Source organism: Squalius cephalus, assembly GCF_949319135.1.
Source record: "Squalius cephalus genome assembly, chromosome: 3".
NCBI lineage: Eukaryota > Metazoa > Chordata > Actinopteri > Cypriniformes > Leuciscidae > Squalius > Squalius cephalus.
In genome coordinates this window covers 58,474,503-58,498,523 of record NC_137124.1, presented here as the reverse complement: position 1 = coordinate 58,498,523, position 24,021 = coordinate 58,474,503, and the positions used below count along the sequence as shown (strand labels likewise).

Below are 24,021 nucleotides of genomic sequence, written 5' to 3'. Positions count from 1 at the left end.
AACAATGAGAAATACATTTGTTACAGTATTTATTAATCTTTGTTAATGTTAGTTAATAATAATAATACAGTTGTTCATGTTAGTTCACAGTGCATTAACTAATGTTAACAAAAACAACATTTGATTGTAATAACGTATTAGTAAATGTTCAAATTAATATGAACTAAAATTATGAAAAGCTGTAGAAGGATAGTTCATTCTTATGGTAGTTAACTAATGAACCTTATTGTAAAGTGTTACCGCATTATTTTTATCCCCACTTACATGAGAGACAGTGAGACATGGGTCATTCTGATATTTAAAAGGGCAGGGTTTGCCATCATTATCATCTCTCCATATGTGACAAAGTCAGAGATCAGGCGAGGCTTTCGTACACTAGATAGTGAGCGGTTTAGACAGCTTCATCTCCCCTGCTCAGGTTTGGAGGAGAGAACGACACACGGGAGACAATTATGGCAAGCCGTTTTAACATTTAATCCTTATAAGTCTCTATTTTTATGCTACTATTACTTATTTTTTAGATACTAGTATCTTTTCCATTAAGTACTAGTACTTATTCATTTGCTACTAGTGCTTATTCTTTAGGTACTATACCTTTTTAAAGATACTAGTACTTATTCATTAGATATAGTACTTATTAATTAGCTACTACTTATTCAATAGATACTAGTACCTATTTATTAGATGGTACTAGTTTTTCTCCTCGCCAGAGCATTTTAAAGCAGCATTAAAGTAAGAAATTCTCAGGAGCAGTGAGAGATTTCTGCTGTTTGATTCACATTAACAGCATAGACAGCAGCATTTCTTTACATTCACAGACATAGCAGACTGTGTTTATACAGTTCAAGCGCAACAAGCTGCGACTGAGAACTTAGTGCTCATGCAACATCAGGTCACATTTGAAGCTTTTCTAACTGTATTTCTTTAATAAAAAGGGACGACTGCACATATATCTGTGCTGAATTTTACATAAATAAATCACAATAATCCAATGCCAAAACCATTGATACAGGCTGCATTTAAATCCAGTCCCAGTTTCAACTACAGGCAACTTACTGAGAGAAGGAAGCACCAAAGGAATACAGTCATTCACATTAGATGTGTTGTTGCATTGAAAAAATAAAAATAATATGGAGCGCAACAGGGGCAGCGCTAGGGCTGGGCTAAGGGGGCTAAAGCCCCGAATATTTTGTTACCATAGAGCAAAAAAAATTAATCAGAAAAACAAATGTGAATAAGATTACAGATGCCGCGATTACCTAATCATGAAAAGTGCATAATACAGTTGTATTTATATTTTCCCCTTTGCATTAAACTTACGACGTGTTTTTGCAGCGTTGAGCATTGTAGCCAATCACAGACATGTCTGTTGAACGCATCGGCCAATCAGAGGCGTTTAAATGAGTCGCTGTGCTGAAGACGTGTTTTGCGCGAGCTCACCGAGTTCTACACTTTCGAAAACCTGTCATTATTATTGGCAATAAACTTAAGATGCAAATAAGAGATTCACTGCAATGTATTTGATATTCTTGATGCTGTTCTGATGCACTCCATTACGCAGCGCTCTGTTTGTTAGGATGACTAAAAGTTCAGCGGTCTAGCTCATCAATGTCAAAATGATTAAAGAAATGAATGAATGCCTGGTAAAATGTAAGTAGATAAACATTTAATATTTGAATGTTTTACAATAGAAATTATAGAACAATAGAATAAAACTACCTAAAAACTAAAACTATTTACAATAGAAACAGTATCCGGTGACGCAAATTACTCAACTTTTATTTATTTATAAAATTTTGCCTTTTTGATGAATTTAAAATATGATATCATTTCCTTGATTCATTTAGAGAGAATGAATGCATATTTAAAAATAAAATATTATTTGCAAATAGTTACAATTATTTCACTAATACAATAAGCCTTTCTTTTTCTTTATTCCCTTAAATCGCTTTTATAATTAATTCCTTTAAATACAAATACCCAATTTTATTTTGGGCTAAAGCCCCGAATATCCACTGACCTTAGATCCGCCCCTGGAGCGCAACATAACCCAGCAAGCAATTTTACGTCTAAAAGACGTCTAATAGCCGTCCAAACACAGCCCAGACGTCTAGGCTAAAACAAGGGAAAATTCGGGCTTTCAGTGAAAATGTAATAATCGTCTAAACCATCGCCCAAACGAGTGAAGAAATGAAACCAAACACCTTGTAATCACTGCTGACTTTGCTTACATGATGGGATATCACACATCTCGCAAAAACGACATACCAAATTCAAGGTTATTTTGTCTAGAAGTGTGTTGCTAATAGCCGGAGTATATCGGTGAAATGACGGCTATTGCTTGCTGGAAATGTAGAATGTACTGAAATAAAAGTGATTATTCCTTGTCTTGCTGTATATAATGGTGAGCATAAACTTCTAGACTTCACCTTGTTCACCTCTCATGCATCTATGTTCACAGAAAGACTGGATTTGGCACAGTTGCAGTGGACTTTGTTTAAAAGTCTCCATAAATGATTTGATGGCGTCGCAGTTGTCAGCGGTCTGAACGCTCAGGCGTCCATCTTCTCCTCAGATCATGAAGTCTAGCAGGTCACGGTTCCTGAGCATCACACATTTCACCCATGAGCGAACAGGACTCTCCAGCGCCTCAGGCACAGTGAATACCTCAGCTCAGAGTAACAGGTCCCGTCACTCCGTCACTCGCTGAAGTTTAGATGCACTTCTGACAGAACCTGAGAGCAGACGCCATGGAGGAATGACGGGGTCATGTGTTATACATTTCATCATGGTGGATCTATAAACACAAATGTTAAGAGAGAGAAAAGCATGTGTTGGTTGTGCAGGATCAGCATGTTTGAGTATAACTGGGTCATTTGTGGGAGCGAATGCAATGATTGGACGAACATTTTATGGCGCTACGCCTTCCACAGATGATATATATACATATAAATATACATTTAGACCAACTCATTTAGTGATTTATCAGGATGTGAAGAGACTTTCAGCAAGCATAAAAATAAATCAGGTTTTTTTTTTTTGCATTTAAGTAATGTGTCAAAAGCCATTATGCGATATTGTATACAGCGAATGTGATTTTCTAAAGGTTTGTAACATCTGACATGGCAAAAAATAAATAAATAAAGTTCCAGCTGTAAACGTCCCCTCTTGTCCCTGCTGTTCTCTGAGACGACACACACATCAGGCGGAGGTTTCCAAGCTGAACCACACATTTATTCTTTAACATGCTGTTTCACATAGGATCACTTATAAGTGCTGATACGACACACTAATGAGCAAACGAGTGAAGATGATGTTCATAAAAATTACTACTGGAATTACTAAATTCTCTTGGTAGCAGTTACTGAATTTATGCAACATGTTTTGTTTACAGGCTTTGCATATTTGTTTGTTTGTGAGAGAGAGAGAGAGAGAGAGAGAGAGAGAGAGAGAGAGAGAGGGAGGGAGAGTGAGAGATAGAGGGAGAGTGAGAGATAGAGAGAGACAGAGAAGGGGAGAGAGTGTGTGTGTGTGTGTGTGTGTGTGTGTGAGAGAGAGAGAGAGAGAGAGAGAGAGAGGTGAGATGAGAGAGAGAGAGAGAGAGAGAGAGAGAGAGAGAGAGACAGAGAGAGAGAGTTTGGTGCAACATGACAGACAAAACTGTATATTTTGGTTGAACTCTTCATTTAAATCTTCAATATAAATGTAATTTGTACAATCTGTGATCCCAATCCCGTTTTCTTCAAGTTTAATACTGAGGAGGAGTGATAAATAAAGTCTGTGTGGCAGCAGTGCAGTACAGCGCCTCAACGCTGACGAATACATGAAGCCAGAGCTCGTGTGGTTCGAGTAAACACATCTTCGTTTTCTGAAGATTGGGTTTTTGTTTCTAAATCCTCCTCAGATTTTGTTACAAACAAGGATTTTCCAGGTTGATTTGGAAATGTTATCACAACACAAGGAACACACCTATCCAAGGATTAAAGGTGTGCTTTGCCTAATGGAAACAAAGACATTGTTTCCATGAGGAAACCCAAAGCCAAAGGTGATTTGTTTAGTTGAACGTGTAAAGGTGTAACATTTAAACACTGTCAATCTTTCGGTCTTGTTCCCAATTTTTTCAATTTAGTAAATTAAAATTTCAAGCAGTTCTCATTCTGTAGTTTTAACATGATACTTGTTGACTCTTGTATCCTAATGCAGCGTTCATCCAGTTATTCAATGCATACAGAATACACTCACCTAAAGGATTATTAGGAACACCATACTAATACTGTGTTTGACCCCCTTTCGCCTTCAGAACTGCCTTAATTCTACGTGGCATTGATTCAACAAGGTGCTGAAAGCATTCTTTAGAAATGTTGGCCCATATTGATAGGATAGCATCTTGCAGTTGATGGAGATTTGTGGGATGCACATCCAGGGCACGAAGCTCCCGTTCCACCACATCCCAAAGATGCTCTATTGGGTTGAGATCTGGTGACTGTGGGGGCCATTTTAGTACAGTGAACTCATTGTCATGTTGAAGAAACCAATTTGAAATGATTCGAGCTTTGTGACATGGTACATTATCCTGCTGGAAGTAGCCATCAGAGGATGGGTACATGGTGGTCATAAAGGGATGGACATGGTCAGAAACAATGCTCAGGTAGGCCGTGGCATTTAAACGTTGCCCAATTGGCACTAAGGGGCCTAAAGTGTGCTAAGAAAACATCCCCCACACCATTACACCACCACCACCAGCCTGCACAGTGGTAACAAGGCATGATGGATCCATGTTCTCATTCTGTTTACGCCAAATTCTGACTCTACCATCTGAATGTCTCAACAGAAATCGAGACTCATCAGACCAGGCAACATTTTTCCAGTCTTCAACTGTCCAATTTTGGTGAGCTCGTGCAAATTGTAGCCTCTTTTTCCTATTTGTAGAGGAGATGAGTGGTACCCGGTGGGGTCTTCTGCTGTTGTAGCCCATCCGCCTCAAGGTTGTGCGTGTTGTGGCTTCACAAATGCTTTGCTGCATACCTCGGTTGTAACGAGTGGTTATTTCAGTCAAAGTTGCTCTTCTATCAGCTTGAATCAGTCGGCCCATTCTCCTCTGACCTCTAACATCAACAAGGCATTTTCGCCCACAGGACTGCCGCATACTGGATGTTTTTCCCTTTTCACACCATTCTTTGTAAACCCTAGAAATGGTTGTGCGTGAAAATCCCAGTAACTGAGCAGATTGTGAAATACTCAGACCGGCCCGTCTGGCACCAACAACCATGCCACGCTCAAAATTGCTTAAATCACCTTTCTTTCCCATTCTGACATTCGGTTTGGAGTTCAGGAGATTGTCTTGACCAGGACCACACCCCTAAATGCATTGAAGCAACTGCCATGTGATTGGTTGATTAGATAATTGCATTAATGAGAAATTGAACAGGTGTTCCTAATAATCCTTTAGGTAAGTGTATATTTGTAGCATGGCACACAATATTTACCATACTATACTGAAAAAAACATTAAGAGAAGTATACATGCCATTAAAAACAGCCATTTTTTTATTGCAATGTCATTTGGTGTGGCCACAGCCACAGAAGTCACTGGTTTAACTTTGCTTAAAGCAAATTGTATTGCTTTTTCAATTGGCTATGAAGAGCAGAGGCTCCAGCTTGGTCAGCCGGACACACAAACACAACATTATCAAAAATAACATTTGCTTTAGTTGGAATTAAAAGCAGAATTTCCATTGTTGAAATTCCACATACGCAGTCGATTATGATTTATGTTTTTTAAGAATAGTGATATGACTTGAATCTCAATCACACGGAATAAATGACTGCACCTTTAAAGTCTGAATGACTTTTTTAATTTACAGTTAAATACAGAAATGTTATGAAAAAAGTTTCAGATAAAAAAATAATAATGTTAAGTCACAGAAACTGAGTGAGTTTTGGAAGTGTGTGTGTTCAGACATTGGATTCAATGTCTAGAAATAAGAGTGAGATTTAACAAACATCATAAGCCTCATCCTCTGGAAATACTGTACATCATCAACAATGTTCAGAAATGTAATAATCGGATGCATTACCACAGTGTTTGAGCGGTTAACATTACCTGTCACAAATCTTAAGCATTTATTCAAATTCATACACACCTTTACTTTAACTCTTTTTACATTTATAACACCACCAAGGCACGTCATTTCTAAAACACAATCCAGAGTGGTTCCAGTTCTGTAAATGAATGTAATGTACAAGAGACTCTGACGTAAGGCCATTAACGGCCAGTGGTGAACGCAGAGCGTTACGCATTACAAGAGTCCAGACTCTCACGTTTGGGTTTTCTCTGAGTCTCTATGATCAGCACCCACGGCCTCTGCTACACACGTGAAGCCTTGTGCCCTGTTAAAAAACAAAACAAATGTGTTTAATACCATTATGTTTGTTAAATTTAGTAGGAGTGTAACGGTGCACAGAAGTCACGGTTCGATACGAGTTCGGTACAATAGGAAAAAGCAACAGATCCCCAATGCTAGGTTTCTTATATATTTTGAACAGAGTCGTGCAAATTACAGTTTGTTCCACCTAGTGGCATTTAGTCCCCTAGTTGGTCCAGTACAGCCTCCATTACACCGTGTCCTAACTACAAGCGGCGCGCGATAAAATGCCTGTTAATCCGAGTGTTTAACCAGCCGCGACGGCGACACGCGACGATTCTGTTTTAGAAACGGTTTCTATTTTTCTGCGATGTCGCGCTGGAACAACAAACACAAAGTGTGTTGATGATAATCTCAGGTACTGTTTATGTGCTTTATTTAATGTTTAAAGCGTGTAATGTGACTCTGAATATCATTTGGTGCTCCAGCTTTGAAGCTGTAAAAGCAACAATGGATAATTCACCTCAGATCTTGAAATTAAACAAATGGAAACAAGAACGTTTAAACTGTGAACAAACAAGTGTATTCTTTGACAAAGATTGTTTTAGTAACTCAGCCTATGTATTTTAATAATGTTTAAATGGTGTAATATTTGTGAATTTGATTATGCAGCAACTTATCCATTTTCTTGCGAGTGCCGTCGATATTACTCTCTGGTGCCGCGAGACTCCGCCCACACGCTGTTCTGATTGGCTGACTCCACCCACACGCTGTTCTGATTGACTGACTCCGCCCACACGCTGTTTGACTGACTCCGCCCATACGCTGTTCTGATTGACTGACTCCGCCCACACACTGTTCTGATTGGCTGACTCCGCCCACACACTGTTCTGATTGGCTGTGGGTTTTGATTGATTTTGAGTCACCTCGCAGTCGCGTCGCGTCTAGTGTGGACAGACACATTATTTGTCGCTGGAATCTTATCGCATCGCTTCAGGTTAGTGTATTAAGCACTGAGCAGTAATGCACTCTTGCAAAAGAGTATTTGGTATTTGATCACAATCAGCTATAAAACTAAAAAGCATCTTGTGTTATAAAAGTACTAATTAAATAGAATAAAGCAAAGTAACACTTGTGCAGAGATTAGTTTTCTTTGCGCGTGAGAGTTCATTAGCATGCGGTGACAATGGCGGATGCACAAAGTTCAATATTCCGCTTTTTCAAGTAATTGCGTAAAGATGAGCGAGAAGGAGAAGAAGAGTCTACTTCATCTTTCCACGAGGAGACAGCGAGTGACGCGACACCTGAGGATTCATATTTCCAGGACACTCATATGTCGTCACTGGACTGTAGTGAGATTTACACGACACAAATCGGCACATTGCCAAATGATTTTGTCTCATTATAACAGCGAAAACCACTTAAAGCTGCAGTCCGTGTTTTTTGGGGTTAAAAATGATCCAAATAAATTTGAGCAAGTACGTAACCAGCCAGTGTTCAACACTCTCTGCTTGCCATAGCTCGATTCAAAACGGTAAGCTTGTAATAATGTATTTAACTCCAGTGGTACTGGTGGATTTCCACGGGAGATTCGAGCATGTGTTTGCGTCATTACGTCACATCTGAACACATAACGAAGAGTCTCGGCTAGTCGGCGATGAGTGTGAGGATGCTGGAGATTTATAGCCTTTTCTCACAGCACTTGATATAATTAAACTTATTAATATGATGGCGGATCCAGAAACGTTAGAACGGCAATCACCAACTGGAGATTCACCCGCTGTAAAACGCGAAAGACTTCGGAGAAATAAAGAGACTGTAACCGGCCCGTGCGAAAACAAGGATAAAATCGGAAGGGCATTAAATGTAGTCACGCAATGCTGATGTTCTTAACATTAAGAATTTGAGAAAGTATAATTTGCACGGTTTGACGTGATATGATAAGCGATCGTTAGATTTAATCGGCGTGATTTTAGTGTGTCAGAACAAAAGTGGATGTTACTTGTTCAGACGACATTTCCCGGTGAAAACTCTTATGTTGGTCATACTTCCCAAAAGTATAATCTGTGATTGCGAATGCCAGGATCCACACCGGCAGCGACTGACAGACGCACATTCTCCTCAAAACACTGGATTCATCCACGCTGTGCCGAGCCGAGCCGAGGCACAACCCACGTAAAGTTGATAACTCCGCGAGTAACTGCAATTGCAGATTTCGAACAGAGATGGCGACAAAGAGGAAAAACTGCGGACTGCAGCTTTAAAATACTCCGGCATTTAAAACAAATTGAAATTGCGAATTGAAAATATGGCCAATGGAAACATGCAATTTTCGCATAATCTCCCATATATTGCAAAAAAGTTTTTACGCTTTCATGAGGTGTTTTTTCAGGCAATTCGAAATAGGAAATATTTGTGCGCGGCTGTGATACGCGTAAACCTACTAACATCCGTCGCCATGATTTTTGGAAAGACTTATCGCAAGAGGAAAAGAAAAAAGACGTTTTAGTCGCATAACCATCAGTCAATGGAAACGCTGTAATTTCGCAATCGTTTTTTATCGACATTTAGAAAATATCGCAAAGATTTTTGCGCAAATCTGTAATGGAAACGCAGCTTGTGTTTGTCTGTATGCACAGAACCATGACGGTTTGAGGCGAACACTTGTATCGTTACACCCCTAATATCTAGAGAAGTGTTAAAAGCATTGGTATGCTCACTTCAACAGATCGTCCAGCTCTCTCTTGATTCTGTTGACTACAGGCGGACCCTGGTACACGAGAGCCGTGTAGAGCTGCACGAGAGAAGCTCCCGCGAGGATCTTATCCAGAGCGTCCCGTCCACTGGCCACTCCACCCACGCCAACAATGGGCAACTTCCCTACAAACTCACACAAAAGATTATTTCCTTATTAATCAAATTCACATGTACATTTCAATTAGGGCTGACACGATATCTGAGGTTCACTACATCTATAGAAGTCTTGGAAAAAATAATGCTATCAGTCAATGATTTGTGTTTTTTCTTTTCTTTGTCTTTAATCAATCTCAATATTACATACGAAAGAAACAATTCCACTTATTTGTTACCTTGAGACTAAAAAACAAAACTGATAAAAGAGTATGAATGAAACCTAGGCATTATGGAGCGCTAAACTAAACTCTCACATAGCCTTATTTATTGTATTTTATCTTTATGTGCCATATTTTCATATTTTAAATATCATGATTATCGGTAGAGCCCGACCGATATATCGGCAGGCCGATATTATCGGCCGATATTAGGCATTTTCAAAACTATCGGTATCGGCATTTATAACGGCCGATAAATGAATATTTCAAAAATAAAATAAAAACGGACGAAACACCCTTCAACCATGTTATGAGTGTTGCGTTGTATAGTTTGTCCACCAGAGGGCACTCTACACCGTCCCTGTTGGCAACACTCGTGTATAACGCGCCACACATTCTGCAACCTGCTGATCCAGCCAGAGTCGGGCAGAGAGAACCGCGAGTGAGATCATCGGTGAAGTGTGTTCATGGTGAGTTGGTAACGACTCACGAGACATACATTGCTTGAATAACAATTAAAAGAACATCCCTATCAGTTCTCTTAACTCAAATAAGGATGACAAAATTCGTGACTCATGTCCAGTTTTGCTGCGGTTAAATAAGCCGAGAGTGAAGCGGAACAACGCGACGTAGGCTATATTCACATAAAATGTTAACACTGCAGTTCACAAAAGTTAATAATGTGCATGTGCTTTAATGCTTTGTCGGTTAAACATTTAATTTTAAATGCTGATGCGCTGTTCTAACGTGTGCGTTTCTCAGCGCGTTCTTTTAAAGAGACAGTAGCAATTGTAAACACATTGCCGCTTGTCCTTAAAGGGATAGTTCACCCAATAATAAAAATGATCCCATTATTTACAGGCACTCTAATGTTGTTCCAACTGTATTAATTTCCTTCTAATATTTTTCTAATATTAATAGTTTGAAGAATGTGGGTAACCAAACAGTAGCTGGTCCCCATTGACTTCCAAAGGAGAAAAATATACTATGGAAGTCACTGGGGTACATCAACTGTTTGGTTACCCACATTCATCCAAATAACTTATTTTCAACAGAAGAAAAAAACAACTTGAGAGAGTAAATTATGACAATTTGAATTTGTTGTCAATTTGAATGTGAAATTGTTGTTTTTGTTCAAAGGACTAAACGTTTAGTCTTAAAAAAAAATCTTAAGTTTGTATTTTTATACATTTTATTTATCAGAACTTTAATATATTTTGATGTTCCTCTGTTCTGTTGTGACAATAAAAGAAACAAGTTTCTTTTTAAAATGCATTATCATATTATTTTAGTTAAAACTCATAAATAACTACAAATAACTAATGTTAGGGAAATTTGTTAATGTTTTGTTGTGCGTTTCTGAAAAAAAAAAAAAAAATCGTCCGATATATCGGAATATCGGATTTTAAAACCAACAAATATTTGTACCGGTATCGGCCTTCAAAATCCTTTATCGGTCGGGCTCTAGTACCCATCAAAAGTTTGTACACACCAATTGTAAAGTGTGTCCAAACTTACTGTACTATAATACACATAAATAATATTGCTACTGTATTATAATATACACATAAATAATATCGGCCGATATATCGGTATCTGGCTTTTTTTTTATCGGTATCGGCATCGGCGCCCAAAAATCCATATCGGTCGGGCTCTAATTATCGGCAATACTGTTATACTGCAACACCCCTAATTAACATGATAATGTTTTTCATTGTATTTCAATAGCGCGATTCACAAATTCAATGCTTGATTAAAAGATTTTGCCCGTGTCTAAAAAAAAAAGAAAGAAATCTGATTAATCGTCAAAATAATCAACGCATTAATCAATTACCAAAAATGATCGTTAGAGACAGCCTTAATCACGATTATCGACACCCTAATTTCAATCTATCAGTCACAAAAGAAAAGTCTAAATACAAAAGAAATGTGTTAAGATGAAAATAAGTCTTTAAGGGTACCTTGAGTCAGTGCGTACATCTCTCGCACCGTTTGAGTCGACAGCTCCTTCAGAGGCTGACCGCTCAGTCCTCCTATTTCATGTTTTTTAGGGTCTTTAAGAGTGTCCGGTCTGGAAATAGTGGTGTTGGAAACCATTAAACCATCAATGCCAACCTAAAAACCACACAAAACAACAAAAATCCTGTAATTATGAACTCTCTTCCTCCCGCCTTTTTAGTACCTCCCTCTCTGCACTGAACTTTGACTCTTTGTCATAAGAGCAAATGGATATGCACACATGTATATACACACACATACATACAAACATGCGCACACACATAGATACATACATACGAACACAGTGCACTAGACATTTTAAAAAATTGCTGCTATTATTCTTTTAACTTATTTGAAATGATCATGTGCCGAATGTTTGTATTGTGATTTTATATATAATTCTTAATAATTGTCTAGTGTTGTGTTGGGGATTTTAACACCATGGGTCTGAGGGAAACGAAATTTCAATCTTCTTTATGTTCTGTACATGGAGTAAGAATTGACAATAAATTGAACTGGAACTGGAACTGGAACTTGCCCATCTTGTAAATGAACCAGCCATAATATTTTCCCACATATTTTTTTGACCTGTGAATTGTGTCTAAGACTGACCTCCATGATGACCTCAGCAATGTCTTGCTTGTCCTGTGTAGAAAGATCTGGGGCGATTTTCACGACCACAGGCAGTCGCTTCTCCGTCCGCAAAGAATCACGCTCTTTAAGCACCTGAATAACCACCAACACCAAGACCGAATGATGAAAATAAAGAATTTCTTGTAAAGACTGATTTGCACACATAAGTTCATTCGTTTTAATGCAAGATCTGATAATAAAAATATCTGGCAATACAGATTTCACTTGTTTGAAGTTTATTTTCACCAGAAAATAAAAGATTTCACTCACTTTTATACAAAAACAAGATTCAAAACAAATCTTACTAATTGTAGTGCAGCGATATCATGATGGTGTGAACATACCGTAGGACTGATACGTATATTAAACAGATTTATCACCAATTTCTTTTCATATAACACTTTTTTTTTATTGCAAATTATTTAATGTTCCATGTACTTTGAGACGGCAGCTATATTTACATCCAAAGTGGAGAATTTAACTTGTGCGCAAAATTGGAATATCGCATAAAACACTCGCGGAAAAAAAAAGCAGCGTTTCCAGCCCATGTGTTCAAGAGAACAAAATCATCACTTCCTGGGAAACTGGCTCAAAATATCTGCAATAAAACTGGAAGTTGCTAAAATCTGTCTCTTTTATATATATACCGAAATAATATCGGTATTTTGTCCGATACCGATAATTCTTTATATTCAAAAGCCGATAACCGATATACTGGCCGATAAATCTAAATTTTTATATAATTTCTGAGAGCCTTAATACAAAAACAAAAGTCTCACCATTAAATAATTGTGTAATAATAATAATAATAATAATAACAAAAATTGTGTTCCAAGCACACAATTATAATGTTCTCATTATAATTTTATGCAGCCTATATGACTATATTTTCCTTTTTTTTAAGTGATTCCGATCATATTTTAAGCAATTCATCTGAAGTGTCTCAGTTGTATGAAATAATAAATTATTTTTCAGCTGTAATATATCGGCCAAATTTTCTTATCGGGCCGATAACGATAACATTACAAATTAACATATATCGACCGATGCCGATATGGTGGCCGATATATCGTTCATTCCTACCAGTTAGCTTTTGTCGTAAGTACACCATTATGGGCCAGGTGCATTTTTCTTCATTGATGGCCATTCAAAACCAACCATCTATTCTAACAAAATAAAATTAGTTTCAAGCAGTTTAATTGGCTAAATTCTTACTATAGCAGATTAAAGCTGACATATATACACAATATAATGTTTCAACAGGAAGAGATTCTTCTAGACCGTGTTGGATGTTGTTGAGAGCAGTTACTGGGTTTAGTTCACCCAAACAATGACAATTCTGTCAGTAATCACTCTCCCTCATGTTGTTCAACCCCGTAAGACTTTTGTTCATCTTCGGAACACAAATTAAGATATTTTTGATGAAATCTGAGAGCTGTCTCACTCCTCCATTGGCTTCTCTGTTATTGAAACTTGCCGGTCCAGAAAGTTAGTAAAGACATCGTTAAAATAGTCCAAGTGACTACAGTGGCTCAACCTTAAGTTTATCAAGCGACGAGAATACTTTATTCAACTCTTCATTTTCTTCTGTGTGGGCTTGAGTGAGTTCACATAGTATAACAGCGCAGCACTTCTGGGTTGTACGTCTGAAGGCTCACTATTGGCCGAAACTGGTCGTGTGTGACGCTGGCCAATAGTGAGCCTCCGTTCTGATGTACAACCCAAGAGTTGAATAAAGTCGTTATTTTGGTGTTTTTTGCACACAAAAAGTATTCTCGTCGCTTGATGAACTTAAGGTTGAGCCACTGTAGTCACTTGGACTATTTTAAACATTGTCTTTACTAACTTTCTGGGCCGGCAAGTTTCAATAACAAAGAAGCCTATGGAGGAGTGAGACAGCTCTCAGATTTAATCAAAAATATCTTAATTTGTGTTCTGAAGATGAACGAAAGTCTTACGGGGTTGGAACAACATGAGGGAGAGTGATTACTGACAGAGTTTTCATTGTTTGGGTGAACTAACCCTTTACTGCAGTTTTCAGACCTGGAATGAAGTATTACCTTGTCCAGGAGGTGGCGCAGTTCTTCCTTGCCCTGTAGGTCTCTCAGGCCGGGAGTGTTGGGACTGCTCACGTTCACTACCAGGTAGTCAGCGAGAGGACCCAGTGTCCGCACACCCTCCACATAATCTGACACCGCGTCTGCAGAAAGCTTGTTCTTCCCCAGGTTCACGCCGAGAGGTTTACCCGCTGAGATTAGACATTCATATGGTTACAGAGAAGCATGACTTTCCTGGCGAAGCCACTCAGATGTATTCAAATAAGTAGGAAAAAGCAGTGAATGTCTTTTTTTCCAAGGCATTAAGGGAAATTATATTATGTAAAGATATTTTCACTGAGTTAAGATAAAAAATGGAAACTCATACCCACATTCCCCTGCTGCCTTTAATAAATAAGAGTGTAATTAAGCAGTTGTGTGTCTGTTATTTACCTTTTGTTAGGTCTGACTGCACATGCTTTCTGGCTTTCAACCGTTCTTGCACCGCAGAAAGGCCACAACTATTGAATCCATATCTGAAACATATTATACAATTATAATATTTGACATTTACTTATTAAGTACCATATTTTGGAGAAACTATCAGGACGGTATTCCTCGAAGCACCATAATATTTGAGTTTGATAATCATAAGGATACATTTTCATCAGTACCATGGTACTACTACAGTGTTACCAATTATTGTGAGCCAGGTTTAAGTTTATTGGCCTATTGGCAATTGCTTATAAAAAAAGAACACAATTGAAGCCGTAATTGATGTCTGTAGCATAAACAATCATGGAACGCGTGCAGTTTAATATGCATGTTAGGGGTTTGTTCAAATCCTACGCATTTTAAAAGAGAAAGTCCAGACTTAAACTTTCACATGGCGAGCAGCATTTGGCATTCAAAACCGGCAACATGGACAAACAGCACTTGCTTACTCCATCTGGAGCGACTCCACCCTGGTTTGAATGCTTGTGAAGAACATGTACACAACACTGGCTGACAGTATTGCTGATATTAATGACATTTATAGTGTTTGATGTTGACATCAGCAAAAAATAGAAATTAGAAAACCTTGTCAAGTCAGAAATTGGGATTCAGTTCAAGCTTATTTATACAAAACAACAACAACAAAAACCTATATACTTATTAAATTTAGCAATAAACTTCATTCACTCTTAAGTATGAATGAAAAAGCACAGCTCACAGATCGTGCACTGAAGTTCCAGAAGAGATTATAGAATACGGCTGTGAAAAGATTAAAATCATTTCAATACATTTTCTGTATCCTCACTGTCTCCAAAAACGCTACTTTTCAGGAAAATAATAATTAATAATAAATAATTAAACACTGCACTGTGAAAGTTGATATTGTGGCTTTATATGTATAGTCATTCATTTGCATGTGTCGTTATATTATTAACATTTTACCGAAATCAAGCTCAAATGGAGTTACAAGTTTTTTGACCAGCGAATGTCAGACATACGTGCATCTGTGCATCACATTACGTTTTCATCTACTTACAGGTAATTAAGTTTATTGTAGCAAATAAAGAAATATTAGACAAATATATATGAAGAGTTCAGATGCAAAAGCCTCTAAGTGCCATCTGAAATTTTCTTCTAGAATGATCATTTTTATCAAGCTCATATATATAGCTCATATATAAGTTCAATAATTTCACTTAAATGGCAATGCAAATTACCTATTAATTGTCATTTAAGTGAAATAACTTAACTTAAATATAAAAGCTTGATAAAAAGGATCATTCTAGAAGAAAATTTCAGATGGCACTTAGAGGCTTTTGCATCTGAACTCTTCATATATATATATATATATATATATATATATATATATATAAAAATCTGCCTGCCTCTTTGGGAATTTAAAATAGGGGTGTCCAGACTTATGCAACCTGTATTTTAAGGAAGAACATTTATTTATTTACGATGCATTATTCATTCACAAAGAAAATTGGTGTCCTTAAAGGTTGGATTTTTCCTAATTTTTTTAATTAAGGCATTAAGTTCAATTTCCAAAAGATGATTTTTTATTCCTCTTTTTAGTCAACTTTAGCATGGGTGTCTAAACTTATGCATAGCACTGTATATATATATATATATATATATATATATAGTGTTTCTTGAGTAAAGAAATGCTGTACTTATTCAAACAACCAGTTCAACCAGTTTACTTATTATTGCATTGCAAACAAGCAGAGACGATTCAAACTGCGCGCGACACTTCAGAGGTGGGCGGAGTTATGAGGTTTGACTGACAGTTTTAGGACCCAATGGCGTTACGAGGTTTAGTCACAAGCTCTCTTTAATACTTTTCAGTGGTTTAGATATTTACAAAACCCTCAGACAGACATAAAGGGTGACCAACAGAAATGATTTACGGATTTAAAAAAAAAGACGAAATATGGAGATACGAGGCAAGACAGCGACGATGTTACAGAAGTTAAAACATTAAGTTCCTTTTAAAGCTACACTGTGTTGGATTTTCTCCCATCTAGCGGTGAAATTGTTTATGACTACCAACTGAATATTACTTTAGCCCCTCCCATTCCAAGGGCGTTTTAACTCCTACGGTGGACCGTATTATTTCAAATCTGCCGGCAGTCGCGAGTAATCTCCCCTCGCACTCGTCACGGTGCCACTGAGTGTAAACACGCGAAAGGCGAAGCTTGAATTTCCAGGTATGTCCCTCTTTGGCTAATGTATTTTCAAAATGGAGGCGCAACATGGCTTCCGCCAGGGCCGGAGTGGGGCCACTTTTCAGCCCGGGAGTTTCAGGCCCAAGACCGGCCCACTTTTTCCATGGTGGAATTCCAAATTAACGCTTTTTCCAAATTGGATAAATGAAGCAACAGTTCAGCTCTTACTATTGTGTAGTTTGTATTAATACCGTGGATCAACAAATAATGTAAAGGTTAAATAATAATTCACTTAGACTTTATAAGAAGCAATTGCAACTTTATTTCACGCAATTCTGACTTTATATCTTGCAATTCTGACTTTATATCTTGCAATTCTGACTTTATAAGAAGCAATTGCGACTTTATTTCATGCAATTCTGACTTTATAACACGCAATTGCAACTTTATTTCACGCAATTCTGACTTTATATCTCGCAATTCTGAGAAATAAAGTCAGAATTGTGAGATGTAAACTCGCAATTGTGAGATAAAAAGTTGCAATTATCTTTTAAAATGTTTTATTCTGTGGCGGAAACAAGCTTCCATACCTCCTGGCCTCTTCCTCCCATCCATCCTCCCTGATGCGTACCGTTACGGTAGGGCCGGCCCAGCTATCGGTAGGCGGTGCCGCGGTAGCCTACCTGAGAAAACGTTTTGAAAAGACGGCTATGGACCCAACCAACTCTATAGGAGGGGAGGGGCGAACTCCCTCACATGGTACAACCCATGCAGAGGCTGCGCGCTGCGGTGTCAGAATGCGGAACGTGTGTAGCCTAACGTGACAAATGTGAAAAAAAAATGAAAAAAAATCCTCGACCGGCCCAAAAGTGAAGCGGCCCACCGGGAATTCTCCCGATTACCCACCCTGGGCCTGGCTTCCGCCATTTGAGCGACTCGCTCGTATGTATTCTAAATGGCAGATTCTACACTTACGAGAATACTTGATTAGTTGGTAGAAGTGATTACACATTAATGAGCACATATCATTTTGAAAGAACAAAGTGTTTTTTGCTAAGAATCAACTTAAAAAATTACACAGTGTAGTTTTAAGAAAGAAAAGAGCTAAGAGTTGTGTTCTGTAATTAATTCTATAAATAATGCACTATACTCATCACACAATATATGTGCAGCACAAGACGAAGAGGACTTTGAATTATGATTATTATTGATTATGGATACCCATAGGTTTGTCTCCGCAGAGAAACCACATCCTCACCTGTTAATGACCGCCTGGTCTGACTCCAGCCTGAACACACGGGGCTTTGGGTTTCCGTCCTGAGCCTTCGGGGTGACCGTCCCCACTTCCACGAACCCAAAGCCCAGTTTATAGAGGCCATCCACGGCCTCAGCGTTCTTGTCGAAGCCGGCTGCTATCCCAACTGGGTTCTGGAACTTTCGACCCATCACATGCACTTCCTGATGAGGAAAAACTAAATTACTTTGTCTTTCCCTGAAATATTAATAAAACTGTCCTGACCCATTAAGCAGATATAGTGAAAGCTAATCTGAATGCTTACCGGCGAATCTTGCAGTTTTACAAATCTCCAAAGTAGGGATGCACAGATACGAACATTTTGTTCCGATACCGATAATTCCAACAATTCTTTATTTGAAAGCCGATAACCGATATATTGGCCGATAAATATAAATACAATATAATTTTTTTAAAGCCTGATTACAAAAACAGAAGTCTCACCACATCCCAAACACACAGTTCTCAATATAACTATGTAGCCGATATGACAGACTTCAATATTTTCCTTTTCAAAGTGAATCCAATCATATTTCAAGCTATTCAAAACCATCATGTTGAACAGAGCACATCTGAAGTGTTTCAGCTGAAGGAAATAATACATTATTTTTATCGGCTTTAAAGGAGAACTCCGGTCAATTATAACATTGAGCTCATTTTTTTGTAAATTTGGAGTGCTGTCAGTACAGAGAACAACCACAAAAATCAGTGTTGCCTACACCGTGTTATCCTCTTTTTAAAATTTGCACCCTGTTGACTTCAGTGGGGCAAGTTTTAAACCTGCTTTTAGCCTCTTAACATCCTTGATGTGTCATTACAAGTGCACAGAAAATGTGAGTGATTCCTTCAGAGTGAACACGAGTGAGTCTGACTGCAGTAGATGTGAAAGATATGAATAAAAATGATGTTATTTCAGCCAGTGCACATACCTGTATTTACTTCCTGTTTTCAGTTGAAGTCCACAGTAGTCGATTGTCAAGTTCACGCGCATTGGTTTAGTACGTACGATCATGTGCCCGAACTCGACAATCGATTACTGTGGGCTTCGACCGAAAACAGGATGTAAATACAGGTATGAGCGCTGGCTGAAATAACATCATTTTTATTCATATCTTTCACATCTACTGCAGTCAGATTCACTGTGTTCACTCTGAAGGAATCACTCACATGACCTGTGCACTTGTAATGACACATCAAGGATGTTAAGAGGCTAAAAGCAGGTTTAAAACTTGCCCCATTGAAGTCAACAGGGTGCAAATTTTAAAAATAGAATAACTCGGTGTAGGCAACACTGATTTTTGTCGTTGTTCTCTGTACTGACAGCACTCCAAATTTACAAAAAAATGAGCTCAATGTTAAAATTGACCGGAGTTCTCCTTTAATATATCAGCCAAATTTTCTTGTCAGGCCAATAACAATAACATTAAAAAACGAATGCATCTCGGCCGATACCGATATGGTGGCCGATAAATTGTGCATCCCTACAATGCAAAGTACCTCAAATTATTAATCAGCCTAGTCAACAGCATCGCAGTCTATCCATCACTGGTGTTTCACACACTGACCAGTGACGCTGGATCCTTGTAGTTGTTGAGAGGCACAAGTCCAAGTCCAATCAACCGGACAGCCATAACATGAGCCGTCTCCGCTCCCACAAACCTCTGCAACACTGGCATGAGAGCATCGGCATAGAAGTGCTCGTCTCCCGAGGCCGTGAGGTATCCCAGGAACACGCCACTGCCACATCCGATGATCTTTAAGGCATCTTTCGCTTGTTTCTGCAAAGAGCAAGAGAGGATACTTGAGCAACAAGAGACCATCCTTTCTTCTAAAACCCATTATCTGCTGAAACCTCAATAACCCCATTTTAAAAGAAAGGATCCCAATCGCACACTTTTGGGTCATTCGGTCAACTCAACCAGAGGTCTCTGCCTGGCTACAATTGAAATACATGAATACATGAAAGCCAAAATATTCAAGGGGGTCAAAATGACAATTTTCACATGAGATTTGGAGCCAAATTACAGTGAAGTAAAAATTATTTTAGAAAGATGGCAGCATAATTTTATTTTTACAAAGAGATTGGTAGGTCTATTCATGAAATCTGTTGAGCAATCTGTGTTGCATTATATGCCAACGCCGACAGCTCAAAAATGGAGAAAAGCACTTCGTGTTTTTTTTCTTTTACCCCAAGTTTGCATGCCTGTAACTCAAGAAATATTAAAGATATCTTAATATCTTTTTAGATTCTGGTTCTTAAAATTTCATTTGGTATCTTAATTTTGAGGAATATCTGAAAAATAGATATTTTTGAAACTAGAAATGCATCTTGTTTTTTTTTCTATCAACATAATTGCATAGAAACTGCCATAAATATTCTTTTTCAAAGTTTGCATGCCTGTTACTCTAAAAGTTGTCTCAATATTCTTCTAGATTCTAATTCTTAATAATATTTTCTTTTATAATCTATATTTTTAAGGTCCTGTATGATTCAGTCCCATAGATACGGGGATCTCAGTGTTCAAATTGATGAATTTTACCTATGATCGAAAAATCAAATGTTTTCAAACAGCAGATATTTATTGTGTTTAAAGAAGAATGCCTGAAGAACGAATAATATTAAAACCAGAAATGTATCTCGTTTCCTTTTATCAAAACAATTGCATACATACAACAATACCTGCCATTTTTCCAAAGTTTGCGATGAATCTTAACATAATTTTAGATTCTTGTTCCTATGAAACTTCTGAAAATGTTAAGGCCCTATATGGGTCAATCCCAGAGAAATTGGGATCTCAATGTTGTAACATTTACGATAATGCGTATTTGTACTCTTGGTAGCTTCAGAAGCTTTAAGGACAAAATCCCTTCTTCCAAATATCCCAAAAATGGATTAAAATATAGATTCTTATAAATAAACTTTTGAGAGCAAGTTAATGTGACTCAACTTGACCATCTCAGTGGATTTCTGCCATTTTCCCCATTTGTGAACTGCCACCGTTGGCATATAATGAATCAAAGATTGCTAAAGTAAACAGATTTGACTAATAGACCTACCAATCTCAGTGTACAATTAAAAAAATGATGCTGCCATCTTTTACGCCATTGTAATATGGCTCCAAATCTCAGGTGAAAATGATCATTTTGACCCCACTCTACAAAATAGTGGATTGGCCAGTAAATATTCATCTATGATATTTAATATTTTGGCTTTCATTACTATTTATGTTTGTCTTTCTTCAAAAAAAAAAAAAAAAAACATTGAGCTGTGGAAGTTTCTGAAATGTGGTTAATTTGACACGAAGTGACACTATAAACGTGAACTAAAGATCAAAATCATATTTGTGGACACATGCACGTTTTTGCCTTTAGTACTGAAATGATATATTACAGGCTAAGTATTCACTAAAAAACAAAACAAATATTATTTTACCACTATAAAGCCTAACTTAGTGGTGGCATAATACTATTGTACTTAATGGTTACCATATCGATTTTGTTATATTTTCCATGGTACGTCCAAAATACCCTTGGCATTATCCTGGTACAATCATCAGAACAGCTTTCGACAAATAACAAAACACAACGTTTAATACAATTAAACCTGTCATTGCAATCAAATATTAATATGAAATTTCATATTCACAGAATTTAACTGGGAAAATCAGCTGACTGAAAAACGTTTGAGACACAAAACTAGGAAAAAGTGCCAGATATGACAGCTGTAAATGCATGCTCTGCTGGAGTAAATAACGCTTACCGAAACACTAAAACAAACTCTATATTAACATTCACCTTCAGTCGTCCCGCCATGAGTGTTGCATGAATAGGTTACATGACAGTCAATCCAAACAACGTGCAGAGCTTCACCAGTCACTTCCGGGACGAAATCTCGCGAGAATAAAGTAGCCCCGAGAACAAAAATCCCAACAGGTGTTAACACAGCTAAATGTGTGATATTGTGATCCATCTTTTCTTTGAATGTGTATATTCGAGACTTTTTTTTTTTAGTTTGATGTCTCTAGCTTCATTTCTAGGCGGTTTGGAACATTAATAGCGACAAATTGATCTGTATGATGTATTTTGTACAGGATACCATTGATTCCAAAAGTAGCCTATATTTCTTTTCTCATACAACTATTTATTTTACTTGGAAAATATCACATTCATGTGAAGAAATGGGCTAAATCTAAGCCAAACTGTGGGCATTTTATAAACAAAAATTAAACACCCTCCTGGGACTCAGGAATAGACTTTTGTCCACTGTAGTGGACATTATATTTTAGTGAATTTCTCTGACATCATACATGTCACATGTCACGACCTGGGTGTCCTGTAAAGAGCACATTCAGGTCTTTTCAGAGAGACCAAATGTTTGGAGGTTTCACCATGAAAACAACTTCTCCTTGGTCTTTAAAAAATGTCTTACATTAATTTAGTGATCAAATGTAGGAAATATGATAATATATTGTAATTCTAATTTAAATCGGACTACTTTGCAAATTGTATTTCATAAACCAACATCTCAGGAAAATGTTAAGGGGTTTCAAATAAAAAAATTACTTTGTGTTACAGAACAGGGCGTTGATTTCATACGTGTCCACTGTAGAGGACATCAGGACTTAAAGCATAAAGACACAACAAGTCAATATGGAAATACATTATACATAAATATTCCTATGAAATATTAGATATTATTATTAAAATGTTGCCAATTATCACACTTCTTTTTTCATTAAATGTTGCTTCCAAGAACACATTAATGTGCAAATTAGATGCAGTGTAATAGATACATTGCATTGAATGGGAATATTAATTTATGGCCATTTTACATATTGCATAAAGTAAAATGGTGTATCAATTCATTCCGTTATATCTTTCATAACATAGTTGAGAATCATCTTTATACAAATTTTGGTTAAAAAAATCCTGAAACCCCAAAATTTATTGGTGATTGAAAAAAACAACAAAAAAAAACATTGTTTTTGCCTATACATAACGTATGAATAAAATATCATTTTTCAAAAAAGTTTTTTTTTTTTTTTACCATTTGTTTCTTTTGCTCTAAACAATGTGATGACATGAAAAAAAAAACTAAATTCAAAAAACTTTTTTTTTTTGGGTCTCAGGATTGCACGACTTAATATTAAAGACAAAAAAGACACTGTCACTTTAATATGTAATTGTTCACCCCTGACATTAATTGTTTCTCCTTATACACTCGTCATATATATTTGTTTTCATATTTGCTGTGAGTTGTATATTTGTACACATTTATACATTTTCTGTAATAATAAATAAATAAATGTGTGATATTAACAGTTAATTGAGAGGAATTATTCGTATAACACACAACACTGTCAATCGTGACTATTATAAACACAGTTAATGTTGCATTTGGTTAGTTGTGTAATATAGGCTTAATTTTAAATATTAGAATATTTGATATTGACTATTGCACTGTAAAACATATTTTCATGATTTGTTATCACAACATTTATTCTTTTGTCAAATCAACTTAATTTATGTGGTTCAGATAACAAACTACAAATTTGTAATTTCAATGAACTCAAAATTTCAAGGCCTTTTTTAAGTTAAGCCAACAATATTTATTTCACAATGTAGAATTAGAATAATGTAAGTATGAAAACTTGTCATGGTACTTCCATGGCTTTATATACACATATACACATTCAGAGACTCTCTTTTCCATCATCACGGCACAGGATCGTGTGGCTTAAAATCAAAATGTCTTTATTCCACAAATCTGCAATCATAGATAACAACGCAGTGGAAGCTTTCGAAGAGTCTTGGTTTAAAGACAGACTTTGCATGTATTTGAGTGCCTGCCCCCATTTCCCTAATGAAGTTAGTTCACATTCACTGTTTTCACAAAGTGAGATTTGAGATTTGCCTAAGATGTACGTGGACTCCCTGTTTTCTAGTCCACTCAAACGCT

At 37.1% G+C, this 24,021-nt stretch overlaps 1 protein-coding gene across 4 annotated transcripts; it reads right to left on the bottom strand.

The window, feature by feature from the left end:
- Positions 1-5,517: 5,517 nt before the first annotated feature.
- Positions 5,518-21,951, bottom strand: dhodh (dihydroorotate dehydrogenase). 4 transcript variants are annotated; one of them, XR_013820551.1, is made up of 9 exons: positions 21,858-21,951; positions 19,628-19,840; positions 18,027-18,226; positions 14,556-14,638; positions 14,127-14,314; positions 12,046-12,159; positions 11,397-11,550; positions 9,085-9,251; positions 5,518-6,389 (listed from the first exon to the last, which is right to left on the bottom strand). XR_013820551.1 is itself a non-coding variant. In XM_079866473.1 (9 exons), the coding sequence occupies exons 1-9, from the start codon at positions 21,873-21,875 to the stop codon at positions 6,317-6,319; spliced, it is 1,203 nt and encodes a 400-aa protein (XP_079722599.1). In that variant the 5' UTR covers positions 21,876-21,951; the 3' UTR covers positions 5,518-6,316. The 4 variants fall into 4 exon arrangements, 3 of the variants coding, with proteins under 3 accessions (XP_079722599.1, XP_079722600.1, XP_079722601.1); XM_079866473.1 differs by having other exon boundaries at positions 9,085-9,244; XM_079866474.1 differs by having other exon boundaries at positions 9,085-9,244; positions 21,823-21,911.
- Positions 21,952-24,021: the final 2,070 nt, after the last annotated feature.